The sequence below is a fragment of the Zingiber officinale genome, chromosome 7B (assembly GCF_018446385.1).
Source record: "Zingiber officinale cultivar Zhangliang chromosome 7B, Zo_v1.1, whole genome shotgun sequence".
Classification (NCBI taxonomy): domain Eukaryota; kingdom Viridiplantae; phylum Streptophyta; class Magnoliopsida; order Zingiberales; family Zingiberaceae; genus Zingiber; species Zingiber officinale.
The window spans coordinates 119,421,938-119,436,327 of NC_055999.1; the positions used below are offsets into that span (position 1 = coordinate 119,421,938).

General features: G+C 37.6%; 2 protein-coding genes across 2 annotated transcripts; one reads left to right on the forward strand and one right to left on the reverse strand.

Moving 5' to 3' along the window:
* Positions 1-467: 467 nt before the first annotated feature.
* LOC122007285 (importin subunit alpha-2-like) lies at positions 468-9,764 on the reverse strand. Its single transcript, XM_042563125.1, has 11 exons — positions 9,593-9,764; positions 8,675-8,894; positions 7,751-7,904; positions 7,409-7,511; positions 5,994-6,178; positions 5,056-5,135; positions 4,100-4,250; positions 3,683-3,764; positions 3,535-3,593; positions 2,717-3,022; positions 468-932 (listed from the first exon to the last, which is right to left on the reverse strand). Exons 1-11 carry the CDS (start codon positions 9,654-9,656, stop codon positions 768-770), a joined length of 1,569 nt encoding a protein of 522 aa, XP_042419059.1. The 5' UTR covers positions 9,657-9,764; the 3' UTR covers positions 468-767.
* A 178-nt stretch (positions 9,765-9,942) lies between these two features.
* On the forward strand, positions 9,943-12,189 carry LOC122007286 (60S ribosomal protein L13a-4). Its single transcript, XM_042563126.1, has 4 exons — positions 9,943-10,293; positions 10,405-10,521; positions 10,602-10,689; positions 11,899-12,189. The coding sequence occupies exons 1-4, from the start codon at positions 10,022-10,024 to the stop codon at positions 12,040-12,042; spliced, it is 621 nt and encodes a 206-aa protein (XP_042419060.1). The 5' UTR covers positions 9,943-10,021; the 3' UTR covers positions 12,043-12,189.
* The last annotated feature ends 2,201 nt before the right edge of the window (positions 12,190-14,390 follow it).

The window sequence follows — 14,390 nt, forward strand, 5'->3', positions numbered from 1 at the left end:
GTTCGTCCTCATATTTATCATATTTTTATAATAACTAACTAGAGCAAATTAAAGAACATTTAATTAAATGGTGATCAAGGTGAATACGTTCATCCTTAGCGTCTTCGTCAATCCGTCCCAGAGTCAACGCGAAAAAGGTAAATCATAGATGGTTGTTGGTTTTTAGAATAATGACTAGCACATAAAGGAGATATTTATTTCGATTTTGTCGAGATTTGAATCTCAGATCTCTTAGTGGTAATACCTCTTGTGTTAGTCATTACACCGTCTCGAGGGGATGACAACATCCATAAAAATGTATATAAGGTGACAGAATTTGCACTTTGCTTAATAAAATTCAGTAAGAACCCCTAGAAATGTGAGATTCTAGTATTGAAAGTGTAGAACATACTTCGATTCAATCAATGTCAGCTTGACATTTATCATCGTTGTTCTTGAAATTAAGTCCCTTTATAAGACAAGAAATGTACATAAATGATAGATTTCATAATAACTTCGTGAACTTTTTCTTTCCTTCTTGATTTTCCATCCAAATATAATAATAACTATAAAATCTGTACCAAACAAAACATTACAGGTAATCTCATCATTCACCCCCCAACAAGATCAATTCCTTGTTATATTTTTGGCGACTGTGCATTACTCTAGAGCTCACAAAGCAATTCGAAAAACACTATTCTGGCTTGGATGCACAACTTGTAAATTTAGACATATCGAAGGACCGAAGAAAAAAGTCGGTGAAGGGGAAGGTGTAGTTCTAATGGTTCTTACTCTTCGAGCCCATAATCCTCCCCAAAATACTTGTCTACCAAACCATTAGCCATGATCCTGATCTCTTCGTTCTCGTGAAATTGGAATCGTTCCATTGCATCGATGCCATCCTCCTCCTCGACCAGCTTTGGGCCTTCGCCGTTTGGCATTCCCCTCATAACCTGCAAGTGTGTAGGAGGTGACTCCCAAAGATAAAAGACGACAATGTGCATTTGGTTCACGGCATAAAAAAGACAAGAAATGAAATAATCCTTCCTAGGGAATGAAATAGACACGGTATAGAATGAAATAAGTATTCCTTTCCTTCTTTGGTTCAAGAAATGGAATAGACATAAAATAATTATATATGTTTTGATTCAGAGCTATTATAAGGAGTAAACAAAAAATAATTTTCATAACTTGTCTAGTTCGCACGATTTATCCAGTCCGATGCAACTGACCTTACCTTACCCGGCCGGCCAACTTGATATTGGCACATTGATCCACTTTGTCTGCCTAACCCATTTGGCCTGAGAACCCCTGGCTTAATCAATCTGATCGACACACTAAGCTTGCCTGCCCAATTTGCCCAACTGACAGATAGTCAAATCATGGATCCTCCATCTCTTCTTCTTCTTCGATGCACGAAGTTCCCTTCAATATGGATCTGGAGAAGGATCGGATCATATTTATACAAAAAGTCATTCGTTGACCCCGAACGCCCCACACGACTGGGCCCACAGCCATTGTAGAGGTAAATCAAGAAACCGAGCAAACCACCACATGAGAGGGTATTTCCGCAAGCTTTCCCGGGAATCGACTCTTGTCCATTTTTACAAATCTACCATGTGGTAACTAGCTCGGCAATGCCCTAGAGGCATATTGGGCCTATTGTACGCAGTCTTACCTTGCATTACAAGAGGTTGTTTCCGTGACTCAAACCCGTGACCTCTAGGTCACATGGTAACAACTTTACCATTACGCCAAGGCTTCAAAGGAACAACTCAAAAGATTATTTTTTCCACATCCCACCTCTCCATCATTTGATCTTTTCTTATATGATCACCCTTCCAATTTGCGATCTCTCCGAGGACACAAGACCTCGAAGAAGATAATTTAACACGGTCAAAAAAAAAAGATGAGACAATAGCAAACTTCTTAAAGGTCTGTTTATCTGGGAGGAAGAGAAAAAAATCTGTGGAAAAATTTTCATTGTGAAAAACTTTCATTGTTTACTTCGTAAAAAATGATGGATTATATTTCTTTCTCTTATTTACTTCGAAAAAATAGGAGTTATTTTCCTTTCTTTTGTTAATAGACAGACGGATTTATAAATTTATTGGCAGATCGTTTTTTTATATTTTTGCTTCTGCCCAAATCGGGCGAAAAGCAATTACCTCCAACATTTCAATGTGCACAACTATTTCTCATAGTCGTGAATGACGTCACACGATCGTGATCAGCGGCCCCGCACGACTTCCTCCTCCTTCACAACATTCTCTTCTTGCCGGCAGCCCCGTGAGGGCACGCGAGGCGGCCTAGCAATCACGAAAGCAACCTTGGAGGTTGCTCGTGGTCTGAGGTGATTCACACGAGTGAACTCGGCGTTTGGAGGTAACCTCGGCCCCACGATTTTCTTTTGTTAGTTTTTTTTATATATTTTCTTTTCCATCTCTTTCCCTTCCTTCAGTGCTTAGCTTTTTCTTTTCCCTCTCCCTTGTATTCTTTTCTTTTCTCTTTCCTTTCTCTCTGATTACCAGAACAGTTAATCCTATAACATGACTCTTGATCTTTTCTAGGTTATCTAATGATGATATTGTTATGGAAAATATATTGTATACCCTCAACCTATCGCATGAACAAATAACCTATACTAGAATAACTTTAAAATTAATATTCAAGAAAAAAAAGATGAATCAGAAGGAGAAAGTGAAAACAATAAGAATTAGTAGTAAGACTTCCTCACCAGTTCCAAAAACTGGAGCCCGAGTCTTGCACTTTGAACATCCGCAGATCGAACCAAATGCACAAAGCCAGGAAGGCATCCATTCTTGACGATCGAACTCAGGTGATGCACAATTATGCTTGGCTGTTCAGCATCATTCAATGGGGCAACACACAGGTTTGCGAGAGTATATGCTGCTTCCTTTCTGATATCAAATGGTGCATTTGACAGAAGATGAATCAATAAAGGCGTTGCCGCACTGGAATAGATCAACTCCTTATGCTTGATAGACCCAGCTGCTAAGTTAGATAGAACCCATGCAGCTTCCTAAATCATCAATAAGATCTTATAGGAAAGAAGGAAAAAGAGATAATACCTTTTCTACTAGAAATGAAATTTTTTATCAGGGTTAATTGATAAATCTATCACAAATTTTTTGTATCCATCACGACCTTTATGTTTTAGTGTAAAATCTATTATTTGTCTATTTTCTGTCGAGAAGATGTTAAGTCGATATCATGGCAAAATGTCTGATCACTCATTTGATCTACATCAGCACCAAGTCAATGTTGAACTACCTGGCACAAAGTGGTCTCTTTCTCCCATCCTCTGCGGAAAAGAAAGAGAAATGCAAAACCAAGGTCAAAGCTAATGTTTATTGAATGGGTGATTTGGTGGTCTCATGTTAGTGCCATGTCAAAATAAATAAATAAATAAATAAAACATAGACGGGTGGTAGATTTTATACTAAAATATAAATGTTGGGATATATATGAAACCAATACAAAGGTTGGTTGTGATAGATTTATCAATTAACCCATTTCATCGATGTTGCAAACCTTTTTCAAGACCCAATGCTCACTTTTCAAACATTTTATCAACCCCAATAATGTTTGATCTGGAAAATAAATGATGATAAGTTATGTCAAGCATCAGAACAAGGGCATCAAGCATACATTTACTCATAAAAGGAAATTAGAAACAAACCTGCGATGCTATTTCCAGCAATTAGGACCTTGTCCGTCATATATCCATCGGCAGCTACAAGATTACCCAAACTGCGAAGCACCTAAATCAATGCAATATCATCGATCATCAGGAAAATCTACATTATCAGTAACTTTAAAATGTCATCGCTGACCAGACCAGGTTAGTCTAGCAAACTTATTTTTAATAACATCCGACGTCTTGTATTCATGGGGAAAGGAGAACGAGAATGAACTACAAAAGCAAGCCAAGTTCATGCATATCGCACTTGAGTTATTGGGCTTTTACTCATTTCCCAAGTTAGAAGAATAAAGATGTACGACAAGATGGTGCCTAGCAAGGAACATACATACTAACTATAAGAAAATAATTTAATTTTATTTCAAGAAGATTAAATCTCAGCGAAGTGCATTTTACTGGAATAAGCAACTGCAAACTCTCAGATGCAGCTAACTTTACGACTAGAAGTTGAACAACATCACTCTTCAACATTAAATCAATAGCAGTTTCTGAAAGTGCTGACAGATAGACAACCACCCATGCTACTTCAGTTGCCAACTCATCGTCCCTGCCAATTCGCCAACAAAGTTAGCACCGCCGAAAAGTATAGCTTTTGAAGCATTGACCATGTCGTAGAAGCAGGTTAGAGGAATCTTAATCAAATTTGAAGAGATTTTCCCAAAACCAACAATAAAATTGCAAGTTATACAAAGGCTACTCTAAACAAAGATTAAAAAAAAAGTAATTTAGGAAAGGGCCGAACTCCAAGATTTGAAACCTCGACACAATTTTTAATAAATTTGAACGCCAAATGCCCCCAAAAAAGATACCTATAGAATCTACATCAAAAAGTTAAAATGCATTTCACTAAGCACTTCATCCTTCTAGAATTCTAAAAAAATCAGAGTTGAAAATATTTGCATGGAATATTACCATGCAGATGCACAAGCATTCGCGAATGATTCCAACATGATCGGTTTCTTAAGTTAAAAGTGAAATCGCTTCCCAAAGCCTGAGCTAACTAGGAAATGAACCAATCTATAGATTATGGTTTAATCTCCTTGTGGTAAGTCAGACCAAGGACTGAATTACAAGAAAGTGCAAACCAATCACGCACAGGTTTTACATGAATTAAGCATGTGCCAGTTGATTGAAGAACATGTCTAAGAATAGAAGAACGGGCCAGGATTCAAATACATAAATTGAGCTCTAGTATGATTGTACCTAGATAAAATTTTAACTTTAACTGTCTGCCTTAAGAGCTTAAGCTATTATGAAAGGATCTTATGAGTCTTCTCTATAAATTAAAAGGTAACAAAATTCGCTCAAACCTAAAAATACGGAATGCATAAAAAAACCAAGCAAAAATTTACGGTTTCCTCAGGTGCTGCACAATTGCATCCAACACTCCCTTGATTTCTATCAGTTCTGTTGCAGCCTTAGGATTGGGTCCCTGTATGTAAACACAGAAAAATACAAAGCATAAAGATAAAGGAAGGTTCTGAAGAAAATTAAAAGTAAACGGCAACCTTGAGATGATACTGAAATGTGGATTAACATATCAATAAACGTCTGTAAGGGAAACTATAATACTCTCCAGGGATACACAATAAAACCCAAAGTGCATTTTTACAAGAATCATCTTTTCTACAAGACACTAAATATGTTGAAATTCACTTGGAGAACAATATATATATATAGATTTGATATCCTGCTCGACGATTCCTGCACGACGGGTGCGTGATTTCACTGTAGCAGTGCCCAGTCACTTTTTAAAATAATTTTTAGTGTAGCAGTGTCCCATCAGAATTTAAAAAATCACACATGTATCCTTCCAGTATAGTATGCATGCATCGTCTCTCTCTTCTGACACATGCATTACCTATAACTATAATTGTTTTTCATGTTGTAGCAGTTATGATTTCGTATCTGTTGCAGCTACAATTGTTTTTCATGTTGTAGCAGCTACGATTGCATAGTTGCTACAACTACTACGAACTCGTTATTGCTACAACTGCATAACAAACTTCCAAAGACGGTAACTTTTGACTTGGATATTAGAATGAGACCTTTTTTTTTTTGAATTATAGATCTCTAAACAAACTTCGATTAAAAAAAAAATCGTCTCATTATGGTATCCGATTGTTGCATGAAATCAAAAGAGAGTAAAGTTGTTGCATGCAAATGAGAGTGAGATTTAAAAAATTGGATTTTGGCTACGTTAGATCGCCCATGGTTGGTTGCTCGCCTAAGGTTGGGCGGGTAATTGTTAACAAAACATTTTAACCTACTAGAATTAATGAGTGCATACCTTAATGAGATTTGATAATGCCCAAGCTGCTGTCCTTGCAGCAGAACCTTCATTAGACAACATTAAACGTGCAAGAGGTAGTAAAGCTCCTTGTGCAAGTAAAATATTCCTCAGCTCTTCTCCTTCCCCGGCAACATTTCCCAATGCCCAAGCACACTGCTCAGCAATGAGCACTGAACTCTTCTCTACCAGATAAATAGTTAGGTAATATTAATTATTTTTTTGACATGCAAAAAAAAAATCCCCAGAACAAGAACATAAATTGCTTTTTTCCACTGAAAACATATATCAAAAGTCAACCTGGTTCACTAAATCATGGTTTTATCTGCTACATATTAAATGTCAATGAACTTATTTTTCAGTTGTATAAATGACAACCTATAAAAGCTTATTATTATTTTGAATCTGATCCTGTACTCTCGGTTTAGACATCTAATGTGGTTGAAGTACATTAATAGGAAACATGTAACATGCAGATATATGGTGCATATTAGCTGTATTACATCACTAAACATACAGCATTTTGTGGTACTTTAGTGTATAAATTTTGAAAGTGAACTTTGGAATTCTGGTTTCAAATGAATCAAAAAAAAAAAAAAAAAGTAAACCATTTTTAAAAAGATCTTGTTGGTTTGTTTAGACCATAGATTTTGTCAAATACAAGTTTGGGTATATAAGGATTTATCCCTGAAGATAAGCATTTGAATCCTCTCTGGGCAAAAAAACAAATAGATGGCTTTAAAAAGAATCTTTATAATACAGCAGATGTGATTCATGCAAATGGCATGTAGTGTAAAATAAAAAATGTAAAGATGACACCAGAAGTGCTATGGAATCTGGTCCATGAGACAAAAGTAGACAACTAAAAGGCTAATTGATGCAATATGAGGATTCTCTGATACTACAGAGGAAATAAAGAATGATCTGTTACATGAGATTCTAACTTCTTTATAAACTCAGAATAAGCCTAAATCATTACAAGAAAACTAACCTATCTCACCAAAAATTGTAGAAAACCTCTAAAAGGTCTAATTTATCTCAAAAAAGAACAACAAACATCAACAAGTTTTAAAAATTAAAAATATTATAGGGTTTTTAAACTCTAAAATTTTTAAAGGGATTTCTAAATTGATTCCTATTTTTCAAACTGTCACTGCTAGAGAATCACAAAGACTAAGGCTAATTTAAATAAGAAATTAGACACCATGTCACTAGGGTGTTAGTTAGAAGACATGAATTTAAATTAACGGAAAAATGAACCAATAGCAGAAAAATAAATTACGATCCATAACTTTATAGGTTTATATACCTAGAATTGCTCAGATCAGTACGAACCAATTTAGAGGATCTAAAGTTAAACAGAAAATTGACTGGAAAAAAAACTATGCTTAGACAACTATAAAATTCCAACAAACCTCCAATGTGAGCTACAAGCAAAGGAAGTGCAGGTATTAATGACTTTGTTTCTTCGGGCTCCCCAGCAGCTATATTAGTAAGGCACCAAGCTGCCTCAAGCAACTGTATATAGGTTAAGAAACAGTTATAATAGCTTGACTGAACATTCAGAAGAAATCAATTCAGGCAGTTGGATTGTCATGATCTGCTTCGGCATTGCCAGAGCTCATAAGACTACATCCTCTTTCTAAAATGTTGATAACAGGTAAGTTGGTCAGGTAACTAGCATGCCCCTGACATACTTCAGAATTATTTTCCAGATACAAAAAATAATAATAATAGGAATTGCTAGAGATGCAAACCTGCTCATCTGGTGATCCTAAAGCAAAACACTGCACCAGGAGAGGAATAACCCCAGCTTGGAGAGCTGCTTTAACAGGAGGGACTTCAGATCTTGATAACAACCACCTTAGCTCACGTAGTGTCTCCACCTTTTTTTGTGCAGCTCCTTTTCCACTGAAGTTTTAAAGGTTAAAAAACACCATGCCAGTGAGAAAGCTAACTTTGGGAAACATATATTCTAACTGTTAAAAATATTTATCAAATCATCAGAGGGAGAGAATTTGAAATTTCCCAAGAAAGTATCAAAGGGCTAAGGTGAGAAACTTAGATACATTCAAAAATTTGGTTGCCTAGACATTGGTCCCCCATTCCCTCTAATTCCTGTTGAACTCGTAAGTCTCTTTGCAAGATTATTTACAGATGTTAAACAACCATTTGAGCTTATATTCCTGCATTAATGTTTCTCCTTTTGTCCAAGTTTGCACTTGAACCAATGATCAGCAGTTGAAATTTAATATAAGTTCTCTATTTAGACAATCACTGTGAACAAATAATTCCATTGCAAAATATCTTACAATCTCTCACGAGTAAGATTGAATAAGTGTGAGTAGAGCCTCAGTTTATTGGTTTCACCACTTCCATCTGAACACCAGAAGAAATCACATGGGTAAATTTGAACAAGGTTATTTAAATTTTATCAAAAAAAGAATATGCATTACTACAAAATATTAAGGCTAGAACTGCATGAAATCAGAGAATGACAAAAAATTTACAAAAATTTCAAAGTACCAGATCAAACAATAACCTTATAACTATCCAATATATATATTAAAAAATATATATATAATATAAAATATAAAATGTGCACAGAGTAAGATATAAAAATTTTAAAATTTGGAAGTAAATGCTACCATGTGAGCATACTCAATAGCAAAACCACATACTGATATGTCAGTGCAGATTTTAGATCATCCACAATTTGAGAAGTTTGAGCATCCAAAACTGTTTTCTCCTCATCAATGTTCATGTCACCTTCTGGTGAAAGTTTATTATCTTCAAATAATGCTTCTCGGCACAAGCGCTTTGTCCGTATTAAGGCTTCTCTCTTTTCTTTTCTCACTGCAACTGCAAGGTGCCGCCTCCGCTGTGCAGAAGTATTATGAACTGCTGTCCAAGATTTTGTCATCATTAGTCCATTCTTATAGGCGCAACTAAAGAATAGATGCAACAATAACTAGGATTGAAGATATTTCCATCAGATTTCTCTTATCCAGATGAAATTGTTAATCAATAATTCAACAAGAGAAAACAAACAATTCTAATGTCCTCATTTGGAAATTATTACCTTTTTACTTCAATTGGTCTAGACTCACGTACAAAATGCAGGTACATGAGATTCAATACAATAGACTGAGCAATTTTTAAATAGCACAATTAGTTGGTGCATTGCAAACAGTTACTATCCATTTAACAAGATGAGATTTTTTTATCCCCCCACCAAGTCAAGTTGAGACTCAAAACCTGAAACGGATCTAAGCCCATAGTTCACCTTTCTTTCAATCAAGCAAATGATATCCTAAGTAGCGTAATTCGACTCCATCTTATCACAGGATAAACTATCCAATCACTAGCTTGCATAAGTAGAAATACGATGCATTATCTAACAGCAAAGCAGCGTCCCTGAGGCAGACAGCCGGGCCACCAGATAATTCCAGGTATCCAAGTAGATGGCTCAGTAATTTTCTTTCTCCGACTAGGGTTTCAACTCCTCCAGAGCATCCGAAATCAATTGCTCATTTTGACCATCCAGCGACTCAGGTGGCGGAGATAAAGGAGAATCGAAAGAGAATAAGTAATCGGACCTGAGGCCTTGAATGCATCTCGACGGTACTGAGAAGATGGGTGGGAGGCGTCATCGTCGGCCATTTCTCCGGCTTCTCTGTGTGCTCTGCCCCCGCCCGCCTCTCCGCTCTTTCTCGCCCTCGCACTATTTTACTTTAGAACACCCTAAATTTCACTATTTCACTCTAATACACTTGATATATGGACAAACTTGCACATTGATCCAAATTTTATCGCATGTTTCAAAATATTTCAAGGAGTTTCAAGATTGACAAAGTCACTCATAAGTTTACTAAACGGGTCGAGTCCGAACTAAACCTGATCCGAACCCATTAACAGGGGAGAGCAAAACCCTAGCTTCGGATCTCTATAAAAGGAGAGAGCGAGCGCGGACCATTCGCAATTCCAAGTGCAGCCGCCGGCGAAGTGAGGCGTCGAGAAGGAGGAAGATGGTGTCTGGGTCCGGGTTGTGCACAGGGCGGGTGGTGGTCGACGCCCGCCACCACATGCTGGGGCGGCTTGCGTCGATCCTGGCGAAGGAGCTGCTCAACGGGCAGCGTGTCGTCGTCGTTCGCTGCGAGGAGATCTGCCTCTCCGGCGGTCTGGTGCGCCAGAAGATGAAGTACCTCCGCTTTCTCCGCAAGCGCATGAACACCAAGCCATCCCACGGTCCCATCCACTTCCGCGCCCCATCCAAGATCCTTTGGCGCACCATCCGTGGGTAATTGATCACTTTCACTTCGCATATTGTTCTTGCTACTTTTTTTTTGTTAATCGGGTTGGGGATTTAGGAGATCTGCATGAAGTTATGTTTTTTATTCTTATTTTTAAGGATGATTCCTCACAAGACCAAGCGCGGGGCTGCAGCACTGGCAAGGCTCAAGGCATATGAGGGGGTGCCGCCACCATACGACAAGACGAAGAGGAAGGTTGTTCCAGACGCCCTCAAGTAAGCACTTTGTCTACAATATCTGTCAATATTTATAAAATGACACGTCTTGCTGATTATATGGTTGATTTTGTTCTTAGGGTATTGAGGCTTCGGCCTGGGCATAGGTACTGCTTGCTTGGTCATCTCTCATCTGAGGTTGGATGGAATCACTACGACACTATTAAGGTAGGGAATTCTCCGTCTTGAACATTTGTATTTCATCCATAACTGAACTATTACATATATTCTACCAAATTTCTGAATATCGTCCTGCTGCTCATTTATGGTCAATAGCTCCATTATCATCATTGCCAAACCATATGTTCTCCAATTATTTAGAATCAGATACATGAATGCTGTCTTTTATTCAACTCTATCCTAGATTACATCACTAGTAATAACCAAATCAATTAATTTTTTATTACATAGGTTAGGGTTTTCTTTGGTCTCCCCCCATCCCTTGCACTTTATTTCTTATATTACTTAATTTATTTATTATTTAGTTAGGGTTTTCTTGAGGTCCATATTACCTAAAATTTCTTATGATATAGATGAGTAGGTTCAAGAAGTTGAAATCTTTCATTTGCTACAATGGTAGTTAGGAATTTGGTTCTTCTAACATGCATGATAATTCAGATGCAATCTGAAGTTCCATCTTTAAAGGTTTGAAATTTTATGTTACATCTTTGACTAAATCATGGCATAACCTGTCTATCATAATTTGAAACCTATTTATTTATCCTGGCCCAATGCTTTCTTTTTGTTTGAGAATAATCTTTTGTCTGAATTTCTTGTGTCGTGAAATATTTATGCAACATTTGTTTATGCTTCATTAATCTCAAGGTTAATGAGACAGGTTGATTTGGAATTTTAATGTTTTAGAGAATAGCATTCATCATGATGATTTCTTGCTGTTGAAATATAGAAGATGGAAAAAAAAGAGCCACATAGATGAATGAATTCAAAATGCTTAAGGCTAATATTAGCTCACACTCTCTTTATTAGTTCATAACTTTGTGATTAAACTAGGGTATTTATATAGCATTCTTTCCCCTTAAGGTTTGATGTTTTAATTAAAATGAAAAGTTCAACTCATAGCCTAGAATTACCTCTAATTGACTGCATGTGTAGTCGAATGATGGCTACAACTCTTATTAACACTTAGCATCGCCTAAGCTTTGGCTGGTCCACAGACACAACAATTAATTCAAAATGCTTAGTTTACTTTAATAGCAACACACTCTTCTAAATTTGTAAGCTTTTTTAATTAACGCGAGATTTCAATGTTGGAGTAAATGTAAACAATAATTTTAAATTTCTAATGGCTATTTTGTTTTCTAAAACTTGGAAACAAGAATTTTCAGTTATCAGACAAAATTTAACATTTCTTTACAGGAATTGGAGGAGAAGAGGAAGGAAAGGGCCAAGGTGTCCTACGAGAGGCGGAAGCAGCTTCAGAAGCTCCGTGCCAAGGCGGAGAAGAAAACCGATGAGGAGCTTGGTTCTCAGCTCGACATCCTTTCTCCATTGAAGTACTGAGATGTACTGTGCATCTTCACTTTAAGATCTATCCAGTCCGATAACTAGTAGCTCTCTTTTACCATCTTTTGCCCTTCAGTGTGCTTCCTTAACTTTGACAGTGTTGTTTTTGAAATTTCATTAATAGTATCACTGTGATTCCTAGTCTGTCTTGAATTTGCACAAGAACCAAATTGGTTTCTTTTACTCTTATTTTATGCATATTAATTATTAAAAAAATTATGGAGCTCAAGTTACAGTAAAATTATTATCCTATGATTTTATATTCACTGATTTGAATTGTAGAAATAGCTTTACTAGATTCAATATTGTCTGATTATTTTTTGGGATTTCACATTATCGAGAGCTTTTGAGTTGGTATACGATCGTAAGTTTAAAGTGCAAAAATGTGCGTTCATCATTTGTATTTTTATCGGATTGTCATTGCATTTTTAATTAAACTCAATTTGAATTATCTAAAATACTTTTGCATTATTGGGAATTATCTATAATACTTTTGTATTATTGGGACACTCGGTCTTGTAAAAGTTAGTATATAGTTTTTACAATTATAGAAATTAATTGTGTTATATATATATATATATATATATATATAGAAATTAGTTGTTAGTTTTTTATATGGTGTAGAAACTAATTGTTAGTTTCTACTTTCCGCAATGGGAAGAAATTAGTTGTTATTCTATAATACGTATTATATTTTAAATTAATATTATTTGATTACAATCAGCGACGTAATTACTGTATAAAACTTAATTGTTAGTTTTTATAATTGATTCGGCGATAAAGGTATGGCACTAGTCAATTGTCGAGATAGAAGTCAAAATTAAATTAAAATGATCATGTCACGAAAGGCTCACTTACGGTGGTCAAGTGGAGGACCTTAGTGAGGACCTTAGTAAGGTCGATTGGGGTAATCAATATCTGATTGGCAAGAGATTTATCCGAGCTGATCATCCGTCCAACTCAAAATAATATGGTAAGACAGTCAGATACTCAGTGCGAAATGATTGGACACTGAGGAGACCGAAGAGCTTGTCCGATCAGGAAAGACAAGCTATTACACCTAGTCACTGCAAGGAAGAGCAACTGAGGCCGACAGAGCGGAGGAGTCTCGGTCGAGCTGCCACCCAACTCGACCAAGCAGCAGGACCATTGTTATATCTCTCGACATCCTTTTGGGAGATAGCGTCGCTGATATGAAGTATGGTCAACAAGCGGATCATACGACGGAAGCTTCTACTGTCTTATCAGGGATATACATGTCATGTTAAGGTATGATGTCAGAGACACTTTCCTGACAAATCCTTTCATAGGACACATTAGAGAACGTGTTCATGCCTTGAGGAGCGTGCACATCACCCACCGGGACTCTATATAAAGGGGTGTTCAAGCAACGACAGAGGTACGTGTTATTCATTGTTTGCGCTTACCTTATTGTTGCTCCTCTTTTCTCTACAGTTCCGATGACTAACTTGAGCATCAGAGGACCAACGTCGGGCACCCCTTCCCTGGCTCCGCACTAACGTTGCTTGTTTTGCAGAGCGTGACGCGATCTATATCCAATCAATGAAGCAGCCACATCCCTAGCTTTCCACCTTCCCATATTCAGACATGATCATTTTGGCGTTGTCTGTGGGAACGTAGCCTACATCCGAAACGAGAAGATGAAGGACGCTGGACAACTCACCACAGTGACACTGACAAAGAAGGGGCACGATATGCTTATACAAGCTCGAGCAGCAAGGATAGTGGAGCAACAACAACAACAAGTGCTAGCCGAGCGCTAAGCGCATGAGCCCACGACATCAGCGGTAGGGCATCAAGCAGGATATGGAAATTGAGCGGAGCATGCATCAGCTCGGGGATAGCACAAGAAGCCGACCGACACATATGGGGAGACACCCAATGCGACGATCCCCTTTCATCGAGCGTTGTTTTGGACTCCATCAGAGGAATGGGGTCGAGCGGACAAGGACCGGGGGTCTTCCTCGGATGACGCACCCGCTCGGGACGTGCGAAAAGGGAAAGCACCAAGGGACCATGATTCGCCCGAGCAGATCAATCAATAATTCTCGCAGGGAATTCTAGATGACCCTCTGCCCAGGCACGACACCCCGCTAGTGATAGGAGAATACAACGGAACTATCGATCCAGACGACCACTTGGCCAAGTTTGACAACGCAGCCACACTTCATCAGTACATCGACGGGGTGAAGTGTCGGGTCTTCCTCACCACCCTCTCAGGATCCGTGCAACGATGGTTCAAGCGATTGCCAAGCAGATCAATCCATAATTTCAAAGACTTCCAGCGACGTTCCTATATCACTTTGCCAGTAATCGTCATCACC